Source organism: Vespula vulgaris, chromosome 11, assembly GCF_905475345.1.
Source record: "Vespula vulgaris chromosome 11, iyVesVulg1.1, whole genome shotgun sequence".
NCBI classification, from domain to species: Eukaryota; Metazoa; Arthropoda; class Insecta; order Hymenoptera; family Vespidae; genus Vespula; species Vespula vulgaris.
The window spans coordinates 4678599-4699092 of NC_066596.1; the positions used below are offsets into that span (position 1 = coordinate 4678599).

A 20494-nucleotide genomic window follows, 5' to 3' on the forward strand; every position below is an offset into this window, starting at 1 on the left:
CGTAGCTATTACTCACACTTTATACGTATTTAAGCTTACATGGACGATCACACATAGTAAAAGAGAGAACGTACACTAATCCACGTAGGAGAGCCGGACACGCCAGATGTGGCGCGCCCACGCGGTGAAAGTCGCGGTAATTGATTCCGTGCTCTTAAGACATCTCACGAAGATCCTGTACCAAGATTAAAACGCGAGAGTTGGCTGGGGAACGGCGTTCCGGTTGGATATATAGAATTCTCTATACGGTTCGAATATAGATTCGAAAGATTTTTTGTCAGCCTTAACCAAGAGGACGATAATTTTTGTCACCAAGATCCGCCCTTCCCGATACTGTCAGTTTTCTTAAGATAAGACATGTTTGAAATGATAATTTATTTTATTAGGCCAGTCGGCAGACATGAGTTATTGATTTTATACGCATTCGTAATGTTGTTGATAATATAACCACCAAAAGTTAACTATTACAATTAGAAATAAAAGTAGGTATTGATCTCTATTAAATTTATTTCGTAAGGTATGACGCTGAGTTAATATCCATTGTCGTGACATATTCAAAGTTTTAACATACCATATGGTTGGTAAACGAATAGACTCTTTTCGTTTATGTATTTTCATTGCTAACAAACAGATGAAAAAGAACAGAAGTTGCTTGTCGAACAGGATCGATAAATTATTAAAACAAAACACTCTCCGAGGTAGAAGTCTAAGGTAGAGAGAGGGTGGATAAGGAAACGAGAGATACAGGCGTATTCATCTGTTTCTTTTTCCTTTCCTTTCCTTTCCTTTCCTTTCCTTTTTTATTCTACCTTTTCGTGACGTGGTCTTGAAGTATATTTACTTAGGTCTCGTTGTGCATCGTTGCTTAATGAAGAAGAATAACCGAGCCGTCGCGTTCTGAAAGCTGGTTTAAGGTGGTTTAAAGGGATACGAGAAGGAAGATGCTTGGAGTTCCTCAAATGACTCTCGGAAATTCTTGCGAAGATTTTAACATTATTTTTTAATTGTATTTTCTATCGTACGGACTTAATTAAAATATTAATTATTCTCTACATATATGTATGTATAGAAAAAAATTAATACTGACTCTATCCTGAAGTATATTTCTACGAAATAAAATAGTCGATGATAAAAAAGATTTTCTCTTTCTCGTTGGCTAGTTCATTGCTGGCTCATTATCCGGCCGATAGAGAAGGATTATCGATTTCCCGCGCACGTCCGCCCGATCTTTCCCCGATGGACAGTAAGCTCGATCGTTTAACGCACCTCGTTAACCGCGTGCGTAATGATCATTCGGTTATAGGCATCGCTCGGTAATTGAATAACGATCCGTGCGCGCGCGAAAATACACTCATGCACACACGTATACGTTTAGACGTGTGCAGTGCGACATCATCGTTGTTCGTCGATGACGATGACATTCGGTCATTATGCAGGATGACATGCGTTTTGCGTGAGATCGAGACGCGTTTCAGTTACCAACACACTAACGTTCATTATAGCGCATTTATTACGAAGCAACACAAGAGATCGCAGATGGCGCTGCCGTTGAAGAAGCGTGATGGCGCTTGTCAGTTTTTTTCTGGATCAAAGCACTCGATGCTTTTTTAAGACTTTGGATCGTCCTTAAAAAACAAATCTTTCTTCGTCGCGTTCTTTACTCCAGTCTTCGTATATTTTCCTATTATCTCTTTTTTTCTCCATATTATTTGAGAAATAGAAAAACAGAATCGTTTTGTGTGAGGAACGAATGTTCTATAAAAATAAATTTACATGGGTAAATCAATGTATATACCTTGAGTTTATTACTCTCTTTTTATTAAAAGCTTGCCATAATAAAATTGTGCTCTTGAGTCCCTGTGTTTCGATATTGAGAAAGAAGAAAGTGTCCATCCAATCTTTTCAATACTTATTACGTAGAACGTTTCTCTTTGGAGAGAGAGAAAGAGACGACTCGATCAATAACCATCACTTTCATTCATACGTCTCCAGTGATGCGAAAGCGTAGAGAAAAAAAAAAGACAAATAGAAAAAAATATTTACTGTAACGAACGAACGAGCAAACGGAACGACGTCGGGAACGAAACGAACGAAATTTACATTCACCGTCTAGCAGCACCGAGACGTCGATCGATAGCAGTCGTCCTGGGCACCGGTTACATAATCCAGCCGAACCACAGTAGTATCCATTAATTAATTGGCATTATGTGCAAGATAGCATGGCGTCTCCCTTCGTCTCCGATGCCAACTCCTTTCTAGCCTTCCACACTTCGACCCAGCAGCACTCCTACTACCAACACTAATACCAATACCGATTCTACCATTACCATGTTGAGCAAGCTACCCTCGTCTGCACCCTCCCCCCTCTTCTATCTCTCTTTCTCTCTTAGTCATTCTCTCCCTCTCCCTGACGTCCATTAGAATATTAATGCGAATTGATGCACACGTGTCATTACCGTAATGAGTTGGTTGGTGCTGTCCATGGGTGTACAAAGTGTCGTCTGAAAAGCAATCACGAAATTGCGGGTGTCTCTCTCTCTCTTCCTCGTCTACGTCCTCTTTCCCGCTATTACTCTCTCTCTACTCTTTCCCCCGACTCCTACTCCTCCAAGCTTTTCCTCTTCATCCTATGAATTTAAGTACCCGAGCGTAGCGTAACGGCGTAACTACGTTGCTCTTGTGGCCAGATATCTACTGTCTGGAATGGGACAGAGACAGAAATATCTATGGAAAAGCTAGGAAGAAATAATTTATTTTATTAGACCGAGACCTTAATGTAAAATCGCATCTCGTTTTCAACATCAAAAGTCAAGAGTCAATCCTAATTACAGTTAAATTAATACTCTTCAAGATCATGGAAGTAAGTAAATTAAATAATATCGGAAATGATAATTCCATTCGGCATGAAAAAGAAAATAACAATTTTTATTCGGATTACTTTAAAAAGTTGATCTATAGAAATAATCTTTCAGATTCTTATTTTTGTCTCATTATCGAACATAGGTTACCGGTTGGTTATAAACATTGGATAATCTTATTGTTGTCTGTCATGTTCCTAGTAATAGTTAAATGTCTTTCCAAGTAGAAAAGATGTTCTTTTAAATGAAAAAAAAAAGAGAAAAACAGAGTAGACAACAAAGATGGCAAGACTGTATTCCGTTAACAAAAAAACGAAGAAAGGTGTAAGATAGTATAGACGGGTAGATTAGTTCCCAGAAAGGTATCTTGTTTTTGCTACCGACTCGGTGTACCCTTCGAACTGTTACCTGATTTTTCTTTAACTTCGATTTACGCGATCGAGCACGAAACATGGTTTTTTTTTGTAGACAGAGAAGACTTACGAGAAAACTTGCAGACCCTATGGGTCACTAAATGGCTTGTCCCTTCATTAAAACAGGACTTCTTTTTCTTCTTTTTTCTGGATAAACGATAATGAATTTTTTTTTTATCATTTTTTCCAACCTTGAGAAACAATTACAATTATGTTTTATGTTAATTCTCACTTGAAACTAGACAAAGCAATAACAACATAATACTGCATTTTATATCTGTATGCTTAAGACATTGATTACAAAGGACAATAGTCCTATTGCACATTTCTAAATAGTTTCGTCCAAATATTGTTTCTCTTCCCCTTTCTCTCTCTCTCTCTCTCTTCATTGACAATAACTCAATATTCAGACAAACTTGCCATGCCACACAATACTTATAATGAAAACCATTACGTACATAATTCTCGTACACAAGCAAACAATAAAATAATTTAGTAGCTCATTAAACGAGTCCCGATCGACAGAAATAACATGAAATCGTTATTTAGCGTAGGGAGGGTAAGGAAATACGATGAGCTGTTAGCGAATATAGAAAAATAAGAAAAGATGTTTTCCAATGAGTCTGTAGTCATCGTCTAGAGAGAAGAGACGATGGGAGCTTTAAACGATCGTTAGGGAGTAAACGCTAGATGGTTATACGATCGTATCGGCAGCTAATGGACGTACAATTAACGTGCCGCGCATCTGCGATTGGATCCCCGTCAAACGGCGATAAATTAAGTTAATTAGCTCGTTACACGTATCACCCTGTGGCATTGGACGCGCGTGGTTTGACGAATGTGACGCTTGTTAACCGTTCACCATGACTTTCTCTCTCTCTCTCTCTCTCCCTTTCTCCCTCTCTCTTTCTCTCGCTTTGAATCTTTCTCGTTTCTTTTTCTTTTCTTTCTACATTTTTCGTTCAAGGAGAGATCGAAAAGATTCTTGATAATCCTCTCCTCCGGTTTTACCTTCAGTTCTTTTTCTCCTTGATAGATTCCGTTTTTTTTTGCAGAATCAACCATACTTATTCGAATGTTATTTTTATCCTTATATTGGCAGAAAATAATTAAAATCTTTCAAGTTCGTGAAAGGATCGCATGGACTTCAAGGAATATGATCCTCGAGATTTTATTTTTAATATCTTGAACATGTTCTTACATTATATATTATCTTGAACATGTTTCTAAAATTGCAAGAATTTCAACTACGGATTGAATGGATGTTGGTAAAGACATAACGCAAACTTAATAATGAAAAAATAATCAATAGTGCATCTAAATAGTGCAACAAGTTTATTCGTAAATAAAAGGATAAAACATCGACCACGTAACTACGTGTATACATTGCAATACAATAAATACACAATATGAGTACCTGGATTGGTCAACAATAACGCAAGAGTTGTCGAGTTTCAAGTAGCTTTTTCTATAACAAATTAAAATCATTTTGTTTACGCTATAACAGAAACAATACTTACACATTTTTAGTATATATAGTAATTCCTATTAATTCATTTTTTCACTCTCTTTTTCAACTATAACAATAAATACGAGTATTGTAATATTATATACCAAAGAAAAAAATATAGACGTATTCGCAATATATATATATATACATATATACAACATATTCGGAGAAAAAAGAAAGATGAATAGCTGCGGAGGATAAGTAAAAGGATAAAAATGTCGGAAGGTGCTCGAAAGTTTGAAGGTAATCTGACCGGAAGCGAGAAGGTAGCAGCAATCCGGCCGGTACTATGTTTTTATCGCAATATTTTTTTCCCTCCCAGTGCCTCTTTTATTTTGCTTCTTCGTTTTCACTCGATTGTACGAGGCCGTGGAAACGAGCCCCTTTCATCCCCCGTTCCGCACTCAAGTTGGAAATTGTTCTCTCTCTCTCTCTCTCTTTCTTGTGGTTCTCGACCGTACCCAGTCCTTGGCGGCACTCAAACTAATAAGCTCTCTGGATTAATTAAAATTTTGGCCGGTACTACCAGGCGAGTCGTCCACGCGTCCAAGAGAGACGAGAGAGTGGGAGTAGAGAAAGAGAGATAGAGAAGCCGAGACCCTTTGTGCGTACAAACAAGAATGGCCCGCTTTTCCTGCAGTTTTGTTTGTCAATTCGGACTAATTACGGCCTCGTAACGGCGATGTGCGCGCGAGCTGGCGAGTCGCGAATGTAAGGGGTTGCATTTCAAAGTTAAAATTATTACGTTTCGTACGTTTCACGGAACGAGGGTTGCTCTGGTTAAGATCACTGATAAGATGAAATTAAAGATTTTATTTTCTTTTGTTTCAGTACCGTTTTCTATTTCGGTTATCTCTACGAGAATGAAATGAATGATGAACGTTCTTCTTTGTGAAAATTCAAATTTTCAATGATGCAAGAGACTCAGTTTTACCTGATCGTAAACTTGGAGTATATATTTATAATAACACTTATACATTAATTTATAGGATGTATTATTATCCACTATGAACAATGTCCACGTTCCATTAACGTATCCTTCTCGAATATCCCTCTTTACAGTTACAGAAGTGCATATCATAAGCATATGTTCATCCGAAGATTAGCATCATTTTCCTGAGGGACGTCCTGAAACGTATTTCGTGATGCCATCGCGCGATGACAAATCCGCACAATTAACGTCGCCGTCGTACAATACGACGGAGCCACCGACATTCGAAGCTCTTTTTCGTTCTAGTTCCGTCGTTCAAGGGGAGTAGTTCGAAAACCTCCCCTCGCCCTTCTCGACGTTCCCTCGCACACCCCGTTTTTCCACGAACTCTCCGAACAACAATTCAATCCGGGGTTGCATCGCAGCTGTCGCTACTAATGCGCACCATTATTTCCTGTTTCGTAAGCGTACCTACGCTCTCGCGAGATCTCAATATATTGCTTGGCGCAGACATGCGTGTGCGTAGCTATTGGAAATATCTAGACAGAAACAGAAAATTTTATTTTTCTATATAACAAATCAAACAGTCTACATAAAATTGAAGTTTTAACATAAGGTAGGTGTTCAACCGCTTATAATTAATCTTCATCTTGTATAGCGTGTAAATTCATACTTGTTGGAGAAAAACAAAAAAAAAAAATTTCACCCGCAACATGATCCCCCATTGACCCAAACCAATAAGCTAGCTATTTAATTCAACGTTTCACTGAAATCATCTCGCGTCATTAATAGAAATGCCTCACTGAATTCTCCCCTATATTTTTGTTGCATTCAGAGATCCCCAGCTAAATAATATTTTAGTCACTTTTTCGTAACACCCTTCTTTTGTATCAATACATTTGTATACAGTGAGGGAAGAAAGTATTCGTACAGTAAGAATGTATTTCCATATTCCTACTATACGAATACTTTTGTCCCCCACTGTATATATATATATGTATCACATACACACATACACAGACAGCACTCAGCATACGTGCGTTTCCTTTTGATCGCCTTACATGGTAGTGGTGCATGCTCGCAACGCGTAAGCCGCAAGCAATAGCAACTGCGTTGCTTGCTAGCATCATCCTCTTCTTCATCCTCTTCACCCTCCCGCGTCCGGAAACGTAAGCTGAGAACCGACAAATGTTGGAAGCCGCGAGAGAGTAAGAAGCAACGTCACGCTGGATTGCACCTCCTGAAAAGGCCTCGTCGTCTCTTCTCATTACTGCCGTTGGAGACACGCATAGGGGAGAAGGGTAGGCACATCGAGACTAGAGGTGGAGGGATCAGAAGGTGAACGTTAAAGGTAGGAAAGAAGGAAAATCTTCGTTTCCTAAGGATTTCTGCCCTTTGTGTTGCGGTGGAAGCAAATTAATCCGATAAGGGCACGTTCAGAATTTCCCATTTCTTCCTTTCTCCTGCTACTTTTTTTCTTTGTTTTTCCTTTCTTCTTTTTTTTTTACTTCATTACGTAGAAAAGATAAAAACAAAGACAGATGTTTAAACCAATTAATATTTTTAACTGGTTTTAGTCTGAATGCATACCGATGCAAACTAACAATTATCCCCAATCTCTCTTGGATTCATTGCAATACCAAAATTAGTTAACTAAATTATAAATTTTATACAATGCATATGCAACTATGATGTTATTAGATAGATATTATTCATATTTCTCAGAAAAAAGAACGAACATTTCTATAAAAAAAATTATCTCAATTCAAATTTGTGTGAGCATTTTATTAGTGGATAAACTATCCCTATATTTGTTTGACTGCTTAATGATGAAAAGAAAAAGGAAAAAAGAATCACATGAAGTGGTTAGAAGAGTACTAGTCCTTCATAAGCTGTATCGAGAAAATTAAATTGGATTTGCTTTGCGAAGGAAAAACCTGATAAATCTAAAAAAATATGTGTTTGACAGATATTGGTATTCTTTCTCTTTCTCCTCCTCCCCCCCTCTCTCTATCTATCTATCTCTCCCTCTCTCTGCCTCCCTTTCTGCTCAACCCCATTCACTCACTATCAGTCGGTCTCTCTCTCTCTCTTTCTACTTCAGCTACCCCAACATTCGAGTCTGTTTCACTTCCCCTCAACTTCGATACTTCCTCCAACTCTCTAGCCCACCCTCCAGCTAGCACTATCTCTCTTCCACTCTCTTCTTACGTTACTTTAAAAATTACCATATCTTGAGGTAACAGCTGTCGTAGCTGGCCGCAACATCTGATAAACTGATAGTACTGACACACGCCAGAACTGTGCCAAGCAAGAGCGAGAGAGAATGAGAGAGCGAGGAAGAGTAGAAGATTGGGCTTCGTGTACACCCTCTAGCCACCTCTTTCCATCCCTCTTTTTCATCCCTACCACGCGAATACGCCGAGGAGAGAATACGTATGTACACGGTGGTGAAAACGCGTTGGGAAGATATTGCGAATTCTATGGTTTTCGTATTACGCTACCACTCACCCCCTACACTCACATACACATGAACACAATCACACAGGCACGATACTTCTCCCTTCGTTCAGTTTCACGGAGGCCACGGACTCCACCCCCTAACCACCCGTGCCGACTACGGTGGCTTCAATTTCGTACGCGGATACGTTTTACGTGCACTGTTTGCGGCCCGCAGGACCATAAATTTAACAGGAGGATTTTCCAAGAACCGGGAGGGTCATGGATTTTTGGGAGTGATTCGCTAGGTAATATAGGACACAATCAACCGATCACGTTGATCACGTAGCATCAGTAATAAAAAAAAATAGCAAATGTCTTGGTAAAACTCTTTTGAAGTAAAAAAACAAAACTGGTGAGTCCTTTGATAGTCACGAATGAAAGCTTAGCTAACAATCATTGAATCGTATTTCATCGTCGGCACAATTTGATTGCATTTGATAGTCGATAAGTGCTACTAATTTTATTGCATTAAACATTAAAACGCGCTGGCAGCAAATAAACGAATCATAGTTCTTCAGTTTTACGGAAATGCATATTAATCTGATGTGTAAGCTCGGAGAAAGTGTATAGTAGAGAGAAAGAGAGAGAGAGAGAGAGAGAGAGAGAGAGAGAGAGAGAGAGAGAGAGACGAGCTTCATGTCCGGATGGAGTCACAGCAAAATCGGGTGAGGCGGATTGGGGAACAGGAAGACGGGGTGCGGGTAACTTTACTGCGCAAATTAAAGCGAAGTGGCAGTCAGTAATTTTATGTGCCCATCTCAGCTACTGATATTGAATTTCCTTAGTGGCTTAATCCGAATCGTCGAACATGGAGAAGGTAAAGAGAGAGGGAAATAGGGATGCATAGTGGCTGCTGGCAGGAGCGATCTCACGAAATTGAAATCATTACTTTACGGGCGAGCAGGCAAAATTGGCTACGCCGGGTGGATCCCAATAGTATTTTCAAAAATGTCGACGTCTCGTTAAATTCAAGATTGTCGTCGTACTCGATCGGGTCGATTTTTTAAATGTGAAATAATGGAGAAAAATATTGGAGAAATGGAAAGGTCCCAGAGAATTGTAAAGGGAAAAGCAAGGAGTAAAGTCAAATTCAAGTACGTACTATGAATTATATAAAATAATTACGATATTACCTTGAGACTTTATATCGGATCAGAATTCAACGAATATCAATTTACATGTCAAATCCGATTTGATACAGGCTTCCAAACAGCTGATTTTCAAAACCCCTTCATATAAAACATGTTATAAAAATGTCAACTCAACCAACTGAAATGAAACGTTTCGCATAAAGTAAAGTCGTTAACGAACTATCAATATTCCTTTTAATTTATAGTTTTAGGGCCAATATCTTCCGTTTACGAGGAAATTTCATTTTTTCTTTTTTTTTTTTTCTTTGAAAAGTAGGAAAATGAAGAAAACAGGGAAGACGCTGGTCATGTTCTGGTTTACGATGCTTGGCCGGTTACGTTGGTCGAGTAGGAAAAGTGAGGAGTAGATGGAGCTGGTGGCAGAAGAGTGGGAGAAAGGGGAGAAAAGCGAGGTAACAGAAGATAGGACACAGGGGCGTCGTACGATGCCCATGGGGCACAAGGCAATTACAAAATTGCAAAAATTAACCATAAAACCCGGCTGGCATACCGATGCTGCCATAAAGCCGGCCGGACTGCCGGCCAATCGGCGCATATTTTTGGCGTTTACGACCAATCACGTGGCCACTGAGAACGTTGTATGCGTCTTTCTCTCTCTATACTTCTCTCCCACTCTCTCTCTCTCTCTCTCTCTCTCTCTCTCTCTCTCTCTCTCTGTGTTTCTCGAAGCCTTCCTATCTTTGGAGCGCGGATTCTCCGTGGAAAGAAAATTGCATAGCGATTTCACAGCGTTACTCAAAACAACGTTGTAAAACGGCTTTCGCTTTACCCTTCTCTTTCCTCTTTGTTCCTTCCTTCCCACTGATGTTCTTTCCTGTCTATGTGACCAAGAATATAGAAAAAAAGTTGCAAATTGGACGGTGAGAATTTTATGAGACTTTTCATCCATAAAAATGGTCATAATAAATTGTACATCATAATAGACGTAAAAACGAGAATTATAAAATTTCTTATATATAGTTGGTTCTCTCTTTCACCAAAAGTCTCCCATCTCAATTGGTCCTTCCGATCGATTTCGATACCAGCATCCCTTCCATACGACATAAACGTACGTTCCCATTGAACTCTCGTATTTGCGTTCTCTATCTTCCCGTCTCTCCCCTAGCACCCCGCTTACACACACACACATACAAGTACACATATCCGTAGGTACGTATGCGCGTTACAATAAGTCCGCGGCCCGTTTAATAGAATAATTAAGGGCCCTTGTGCGGCAGCTGATGCCCTTACTCCAACGTTCATACGCATATACTACGCTAATACGGCACATACACGCATGAGAATGACATATACATACATATATAGGGTGTCTCAAATCAGCATTAACGATTATCTGCCTCAAAGGTAATAATTGTATGAATTAATGTATGTATATGCGTCAAGTTATCTGGCTCTGATATCAAAGGATATAAATTCGAAGTCTTTGATACTGTTTTCTAAAAATATATAAATCAATTCATTTTTGTATTGAAGGAAGAAGGAAAAACCTGGAAGTCTTTTATATTAGGCAAAATATACATTTGGACATTTCACTTAAACAAATTACATTTCTTTTTTTTTGTAATATATTTGATTCGTTTATATTAATAAAATATATATTCTTTTAGTATGTTATTATTTTCCAAGGCAAATGTATGTATGCATATATATGACACCCTATATATATATATATATATATATATATATGTATGTATGTATGTATATAGTTACGTACGTGTATATGAATGCAGCTAGCTGGGTTCTCTCCTATTGTCGTCTTCGTGGGGTGGCTCGTTCGTTTTACACAAGGGGGTCAGAAGGACTAAGCGGAATTAATGCATTCATGAAAAGTGGCCTGCAGCCGGGGTTCCGTGTATGATTATTTCAAAACATTTGGTAGGCCGACGGCATGGTATGCGTTGCACGATACCACGGTGTATGACAAAGTAGGTTTCTACTAGTATCGTGCTCTGGGATCTTTTGCACTTTCGTATTTAATGTATCATAAAACAGGACGAAGGTACCATAGATACTGAAGGATAAATGTACACGTCTTTAAGTTAGAAGGAAAAAGAAAAACTTAATTTATATGAAGCACCTGCTCTCCTGAAGAATCATAAATTGAGGTTTATTTTTCTTCTACTTTTTATTTCGTTTAATTTAATATCTAATTTACCACAGCATAATTCTTATTATGGATTTTATTAGATCATACTCGATAAAATCTATAATCCAATAATGAATTTCTTTTTACCGCACCTATCTTTCCCACACTTCAAGATAGAAAAGTGAAATATAGAAGAATCACAAGAGAAAGTCATATTGCAGAAGCAACCGTACCATTGCTGGTCTTATAGTTCAAAGTCGATCCGGAGACGGTGCGTGCCGTTGGCGGGAGCGGCGACAGGATTTAAATACGGCACGTTAAGGCGTTGATATGGCACCAGCGGTAAAGTGTAAACCGCAGGATTCCAATGGAAACAGTTATTTGCGGTCACGAAGCGCTCTCCGCCGCGTAATTCCGCGCCGCGCGAAACCTCCTCGGCACACGCGCGCACATTTCACCATCAACGTATACTTATATAACAGATGTGTCTGCGTGTGTGTGTGTGTGTGTATGGAGGAGAAGCGTAACCGATTCGTACGCTGTACACACCTTCCTTCCGTCCTTCCTTTCCCAGGAAGCGGAGTCAAGTGGACCCAGCGTTACCGCCGGAAACTCCGCTAATGACTAAACTTGCTAATTTCGACCAATTAGGCTTCTACCGCCTACCTTTCTCTCGCTTACTATCTCTCTCTGTCTCTCTCTCTCTCTCTCTTTCTCTCTGTCTGTCTCTGTCTCTTTTACTCTCCTTCTCTCATCACTACTATGCTAGTAACGTGCCAGTCGATCTCCTACTTCTCCTTACTGTTCTCTCCTCCTTCCCTTTCTCTATACTTTCCTAGAACCAGAAACATGCTGTGACAAGCATTAAGCGAACTATGTACATTTTGACCAACAAATTTGCTGTCTCTTTCTCTTCTTCAAGATATTTCATCATTTTTTAAATACTAAATTAAATTAGAAATAAAAGAATTTAGTATTTTTAATAATATACTTAGATATACGTATAAAGTTCTTTTTTTTTATTATACGATCAATTATATAAACAAATGTTTAATGTCGAATTTGATAAAGTAAACTAATTTTCTTGTCCATCTCAATAGAGAAAAGGAGGTAAAGATAAAGAGACGACTCAATCAAGCTGCTCCGGCGTCAATGATGCGTCGGTACGATTTAATCCTAGGCTAACGCCAACCGACATAGTTATTTTCAAACGACGAGCCGCTATGCGAACACTTTTAGAAACAAAGCCTGCCGCGTCCACGTGGTTGGCAACGATTCCAGTTCCGCACTCTCTGCTCGTCGACCCTGATACTTGCCCTCTCACTCTTGTCTTTCGTCCACCTTGTGTACTTTTGTGTACCTGTCCTCTTAACTCTTTTACTCTTTATTCACATAAAACAAAAATCCAAGAAAAATGATTCAATAAGATTATTTTCGTATTGAGTTGATTTTGAAAAAGAAAACGAAAAGAAACTTTGCGTAAAGGAATCTAAAGAATAGGGGAAGAATGTTAATTCTCGAAGCGTTTGTGAGTTTTATGGAAAATGACGACGATTCTTCAGTAAAAGAAAAAAGATTAAAGTTTTTAGCAGGGCAAGTAAACTGTGGTGTGAGGGATGGAAAGAGAGAAAGAGAGAAAGAGATAGAGAACTAGCGGAATCCTGACGAACGAGTGGTCGAGAGATATTGAGTGTCGTGGTCGGTTTGAAGTTCGCATAGTGTGTAGTAACAAGCTGCCACTACCGGATATTTATGGGGGCCGTCGGGGGTCGAAGCCTGTATCGGCTTCGCTTCGTACAGCTTGCCCGCACCGAGCCGTGCGCAAATAACACTTTTACACTTTAACTTTAATGCCGGAACGTTCTTCGCTCTTTCTCTTCTTCTTCTTCTTCTCTCAAGCAAACGAAAGAGACACTAAGAAAGTCCCATCTTCCTCTACGAATTGACCCAAGGAATATAACATTTCTTTGACTCTTGTTAGAGAAAACAATGGAAACCTCACATGCCGATGACAATATTCAACAAGCATCTTCTACATTTTATTTAACTACTGAACTCGTACCAATTATTCTGTACATCAATCGTTTGTGTATTCGAAACAAAAAAAGATATAAAGGAGTTTCAATAGACTGTATAACAATGACGAATTAACAAATTGTTCCGCAATCTATAAATATTATCTCGATATTATAAAACACTATATGATACTAGCGAACAGCTCCAACATGAAGTACTACCTCAAACGAAAGGAATAGTATTCGTTCGCGTTTCTACAAACAGTCCGACTTCCCCTTCCAAGGAAAAATCTCAGAAATGCACGCAAGTGCAAAAGAGAGTGAGAGAGCATATTAGGAGGCCGTCACACCGAAACGCAGAAGCCTCCGTTGGCTGCTGTACGGGCCGTAGCTACGTACGGGGCATTAATGCGACGGAGATTTATGTCGCAACGGCGAGGATGAAATTCCATAGCGGTAGGTGCGCGCATAAGTGCCGGCGAGCTGGCTCTGCTGGAGGCGGAAGAGTTATGGTGCCCTCTACTGATATCCACTATAAACCCGACCCCTCACCCCTTTTGCCTCTCATTCTCTCTCTTTCTCGATATATCCCTACCTCTTACCATCCTTCTTACTCTCCCTCATTCTCTCTCTTCGTTCAGCTATGCCACGCTTAATTAAATACGTATTAAGGGTCTAAGGGCATTCTGTTGTATCTTACGTGAGCTCATAACCGTGGCCTTTTAAACGATGGTCTTACATCGATTCTCCTTAAATATTGGACCTGTGCTGTTTTAAAATGATAATGGTTATATCTTTTCCTGAATTTACATTGTTCAGAAAAATTAATTAGATGACAAACCATATAAACACAATTTCTTATAGTAGTAGTAAAAAGAAAGAAACAAAAGTTCAATTTATCTTTAATAGGTGCTATCAAAGACAAAGTTGATGTGATTTTAGAAGGAAAAACATCGCAGAAAATATTCACTCGTAGAACGAATTCATCATATGAATCACTAACTACGATGCCTGCCGAGTAAGGCAATGTAACAAAAAAAAAAAGACAATCATAAAGAACACCCAATGGAACGCAGCTAATAAATGTATCTGCTATGCGCGGCGTCATTAAGTGATCCTCAAGGGCAAAGAGCTATCGCGTCGTACTTGTTGCATACACGAGGAACGTTACGGACCGATTCTTCCGGCTGTCGGGGTTCCTCTCTACGTAATTGCATACCAGAAACGCGGCCACCCGATGATCCTCCCTCCCTCCTTCTTTCTCTTTCCTCTCATCGTAATCTCCACCTCCTTTTCTCTCGCGGGCATGCCGGTTCCACGAAAAAGAGGGCCGCAACAGTGTGTATGCCTTTTCATTTGTACGCCCTCCTAAGTTATACCTGTAATAGTTGGTCCACGAGATAACCAGGACCAAAAATCAAAACCACCTTCTCTGTCTCTCTATCTCTCTTCATTTATAATTACTATAATCATTTATACCAATAATTAGATTATTTTCAGACTTGTCTTACTAGTCTCTCGGTCATTATAACTCAACACAAGTTATCATTACATACCTGCGCTGAGTTTTGTCTCTCCTCAGAACCGGCCTATCTTCTATCTTCATGTTTTTCTATTTTCTTTACTTTCCTTTTCTTTTCTTTGCATCTCCAAGTGGGACCCTGCTCTCTTTCTGCTCCAGATCATCTCTCTCTTTCTCTCTCTCTCTCTCTCTCTCTCTCTCTCTCTCTCTCTCTCTCTCTCTCTCTCTCTCTCTCTCTCTTATTCTTTCCCTTCCTCAGAACGGAGTTCGATGATTCTCTACTCCTCGTCCACGAAACAACGTTTATTACGGAAAGCAAATCTTCCGCCGTCGCTGAGAGTATTCGTAGTTACAAGAGAGGAGGGCATTATGACAAGATACAAATGCTTTATTTTATTGTTGCCGGCCAGTTGCACAGGAATGCCTGAACCATTCCCTGGGGAAAATTATTGCTTGAGAAGAAGAGGAGGGTAGAGGGAGGGTACCGACTCTTGACCGTCATTACCGGAGCATTCCCTTCCAGTGTATATATGTATGTAACGTATATACATAGTATAAACGTATATAGTATATACGTAGTAGTGTTTTGTAGGTACCAGACTTATCTTAAGTCTTTTCTACGAACAAAGACCATCTCTGCTGCGGACTCGCGCGAGACGGTCGAAATTATACGTTTGCATGACACCGATGATCTTCCTACGTTCGACGCCTCCTTCTTTTTCCCTTCGGCTTAACTATTATACGAATCGTAGAACATATTTAACAAACACTTCGCATACCTATATTTTCGTAGTGTTTGCGTAATTATCATTAGAATGGAATTTGGTGAATGATTTATTATATCAGATAGGAATGTTTGTAAAGTACATATTTAAATGAACAAGAAGATAATTGGATGTTTCTAACCATGATACTATTTCCGTCCACCACAGTTGACGACTATGCTGATCTACTTGTATCATTACGAGTATTCACTGATAACAAATCACCTGATTCATTCTATCGTATCAAGATCTTTCAAGAAGAAGCAAATCGACGAGTGAATCTAAAGCAACCGTTCTTCTTCAATATATGTTCGTTAGACTAATTAACAGTAGAACATTTATTTTTTGCACCGTCGATGAACGGTGGTTGAACGAGAAAAAAGAAAAGGATTAAAAATAAAGAGAAGAAGAAGAAGAAGAAGAAGAAGAAGAAGAAGAAGAAGAAGAAGAGGCGAAGATTACGTTGCAATTCGAAGGACAGTGGGACGAAGTCGTCGAAGAGAGACGACGAGCGTTTAGCATCGAAAACGAGTTCCGGGCCGTCGGTATCAATCTTTAGACGGAGTTCCTTTCCAACTGTTACAAGCACCGGAACGCCGTCGTTATCGTATGGAACGAGGCGCCCTCGTTATCGTCGCTTATCGCTAATAAGATCGCTGGACCGCTCGTTATCGTCACCGTCGCACTCGCCCCGTTCTCATTTTCGTACGATTGTGATCGTTAATTATCCCTATCGCAGCCGATCGTGCTCTCCCTTCCTCTCCCCCTTCTCTCTCTCTCTCTCTCTCTCTCTCTCTCTCTGTTTCACTCTCTCTCTCTCTTTCTCTCTTTCTCTTTCTATCTCTCTCTATCTCTCCTTTTCTTCCCCCTGTCGTTGTCCTTCTCCATCGTCGTCGTCGACGACGACGACACTGCCGCGCCGCTGCGCCGCCGTCGTCGTTCTCCTCGTCATTATCATTTCAGTAATTACCGGTGTATCCCCTCGTTTTCATCTTGTTATCGCTCGACCGTCGCACTTCCGCGAAAGCTCGCACGAAATTCGTGCAATCGAGCGGGTCATAGGTCGTAAATTTGTTGAATCCATGCTGAATTCTCTCATTTTCCTCTATTTCCATCTACTTTCTTCTTTCTCCCTCTCTCTCTGTCTTTCTCTTTCCTCCATATTTTCTTTTTTTTTTTAAGATTCCATTGACGAACAATAAACATTGGAGCTCAAAATTTTCCAGATGACACAACTCTTATTGAATTTCTTTGAAAAGTGGGTAATAGTCATCCGTTCGTGGAACAAATGTGTTCTTTTTTTTATTTTTACTACAAATAAATAATCCTTTAGGTGTTTAAAAAAGTAATTAAAATTCTAGCTCAGTACGTAAATATATTTTCTCTTTTCGTGCGATACAATATTCTATTAGATTCTTTTCATATCATCCTCATGACAGGAAATGACGTTGTTATGCCTTTGTAACCATCATAATATTTCAAGATGGCGAATAGAGATAATTATTTGTATCGAAGTATTATTCATTATTAAATTTTATATTTGATATAATCCTAACGACGTATTTACAGAAAATCTAATTAAAGAGCTAGACTAGCTCTTTTATATTCCATAGGTCTTATAGATCCGAAGAAAGCTGAAAAATTTCCATCATTATCCATCATTTCGATTCTGAAAGAACGACTTTGCGCAAGATCGAGACGTGTGTTCTCGTCACGACAGGTTATAACGGGCTCAGGCACACATGGCCTCGTTATACATGAAATATCCGCTACTTCGGGATTAATATCGTTGCTACGCGGCAATCTGCGTAATGATTCAGACGCAAAGAGCAAAACAGGGAGGTATTAATACGCGGAAAATACATTTCTCTCTCTAATTAATACCCTTCTCTTTACCTCTCTTCCCTACTTACTCACTATCTCTCTATCTCTCTTTCTCTCTCTCTCTCTCTCTCTCTCCCGCCCTCTCTCTCTCTCTATCTCTTTCACTCAGTCTTTTCTCGGTATATCCATCTTCGTTGTATCACCAGCAGCACTACCAACGTAATACATTCATTTATGAGTAATAAAGTAAGCTCTTTCTCTCTCACTCTCTCTTGTCAACGCAAGGCGTCCAATGAAGCCTGCCCGTGCAGATGTTCCGATAAGGCGAACGGGTAATTAATAATGAACGGTTAACAATTAACAGTGAAATTAGCGCATAACGCTGTGAGGCTTAATTGGATGCAGCAGCTGGCAGGTGGTACGTGCACGCTCTCGAGTTATGGATAGATATAGACGGCCCAAGAGCTAAAGAGAAAGAGAAAGAGAGAGAGGAAAACCGTTATAGCTCGTATTTTTTGACACGGCGTTTGAAATAAAGAGCCGGTGTCGGCTGGAAAAAGAAGGTATAAGAGAGGGAAGACCGAGGAAGAAAGAAGAAGAAGAAGAATAAGGTGCTCGTTATCCTCAAGGAAAAGGACACGCACAAGTTTTCGGACGATACACAGCATGCCGATCGAGGCACAACGACCCGCTGCGTTTACTGGGAAAGGACGATTATTGTTAATTAAACTGGGCGTGTCGCGTAGAGGGATTCACGCGGGTTTCACGCTTTCTTAACGAAGGGACCCAGTCGTTTTTAGAATTCTAATGGTCCTTTCCAACCCTCTTCTATACGTTTCACTTTCTCTCTCTCTCTCTCTCTCTCTCTCTGTCTGTCTTTCATTCCCTCGCCAAGTAATTCCGCTTTTCATGGAATTTCCACGTGTTTGCATTTCACTTCGAAGACTTAACGATGGTTTGTCCAGCATGATTTTTTTTACCTGCAATTTATCGTGTGAATAGTTTATGGAAAACTGTAATAATGTAAACAAAGACAAGGATAAAATCGACCAGTAGTATCTAGAAATTTGTACTCTCTTGTACGTACTCGCAATCAGTTGCAAAAACAATACAATATTGACCAACCGGTATTATACATTTGGTATAAAAGTATCTACAACCTTACAACCTTTTAAAATCGCGAATAAATAAAATTTCTAAAGAACGAGCCGTATTTTGACGAGCGCAATGCCATCAACACTTTTTCGTTCGGTTCATTCTAGCCGAACGTGATGCAATGACTTTCTTCTCGAAAGCCGATAATCCTAAACTATTCCTCAGAGAATCATCATTTTGTTAATCCGTTAGGGAAAGCGGCACTTCGGCCAGTTACACGGTCTCTTACGCTTACACTGCGAACGATAACGAGGATAACGAGCTAACGCGATCATTTTCCGTAGGAAGAGAATAGAGCCACGGCCACGTTGGCCGAGGAAATTCGACTGGATGCCGGAAAAGATCATAAAGGAGAGTAATTAGAACAAGCTTTGTTCGTCGACGTGACAATGCGACGCTTCGTTTTCGAACTCCGTCATCCACTCACACTATACTTCGCCCTCGAGCCATCCTCGATCCACATATTCACCTCATCCCCTTTCGTCCCAAACTACAACCCCATCATCGCGATCGGACGAATTTGATTGGGAAAAAAGAGACGCGCGTTCAGCCGTTAACACTGACCGATGGTTTTAGAAGCTTTCTCTCATTTCTTTTCTTTTTTTTTTTCGTTTGAGTTTTGATCCCAACGCGAAATTAACAGCCGGAAAATTAGGCCTTTGATCTTGACACGCCTACGATCCGTCGGACAAACGTATGGAAAAAAGAATTAAATTCGAACGAGAAATATAGGTGCGAGCATTATTTCTCCCGTTAGCGAAATTTTTTTACTACGAATTAATAACTACGATAGAATAAAAAAGAACTTATTAATTTAATTCGTTATATTCCAAAGCAAAAAAACTTGCAACCTTTTTTTCTAAAACGACGTCTATCTTTCTTCTTTCAGTTAATCCAAGAGAACCGGAAGAAGAGAACCGGTTTCCGTATAGTCGGACCTCAATAAGGTCCGCGAAGGGGTTAGTGGGAGCAAGATAAAAGAAGAAACGGGAGTTAGAGCGAGAAAGCAAGAAAGAGAGAGAGAGAGAGCGAGAGGTAGGACCCAAAAGCTTTTGTTTTTCGTCGTGACAAGCTGTCGGTGGGCTCCTTGGGCCCACCTCTCATCGGTCAAGCTGGCGAGCGCTCTAACCGCTGGTATGAACCCCCACCACCCGGGCCACCCCGCAGCCTACCCCCACCACTCGTCTTTGTCAAGCAGTCCACATCATACAGGGCCCGGTGGGCCTCACCACGGCTATGGAGCGAATGGTGGCGGCGGAGGAGGTGGTGGTGGCGGTGGTGGAGGCACCACAACAACCCCGGACCTACCAAGTCCCCATTCGCCACCCCATGGAGTTTCCACGGATCCGGCTACTCCGTATGGCTCTCTACAGGCTGGACAAGGTATGGGCGCCAATGGACATCACCATGGAGCCAGTAGTATGATGACCGACCATCCGCACCATCCGGGACATCCCCATCCCCATCTACCAGGTCATCCTGCTTACCCACCGGTCAATCACAATAACAACTGTACGCTTAAGGTAAGATGCCTACTTCAGTTTTTACAACTTTTCTTTTTCCATCAACTTACCTCGTATTTATAGCGGTAGAACAACTCCAACTTTGCCACTTCTTTCCCCTTTTCTCGAGAATACTTTTTTCAGAACTATAGTAGCCAACAAAAATATATTATTTCGCATCGATCGTTAAGATTAACGTTGGTACAATCGTTAACAAAAGTACACCTGTTGTTTTTACCGATGTAACTTAGATAAGATTTA

The 20494-nt window shown here is 40.1% G+C and overlaps 1 protein-coding gene across 2 annotated transcripts in view; it reads left to right on the top strand.

Annotated features, from left to right (window-relative positions):
- LOC127067677 (LIM/homeobox protein Lhx9) overlaps positions 1-20494 on the top strand; it is an 86840-nt gene that overhangs the window by 25091 nt on the left and 41255 nt on the right. For both annotated transcript variants that reach the window (XM_051002906.1, XM_051002908.1), the window contains exon 2: positions 19621-20254. In XM_051002906.1, the coding sequence (XP_050858863.1) occupies positions 19868-20254 (387 nt within the window). In that variant the 5' untranslated portion in view covers positions 19621-19867. The remainder of the gene's footprint in view (positions 1-19620; positions 20255-20494) is intronic.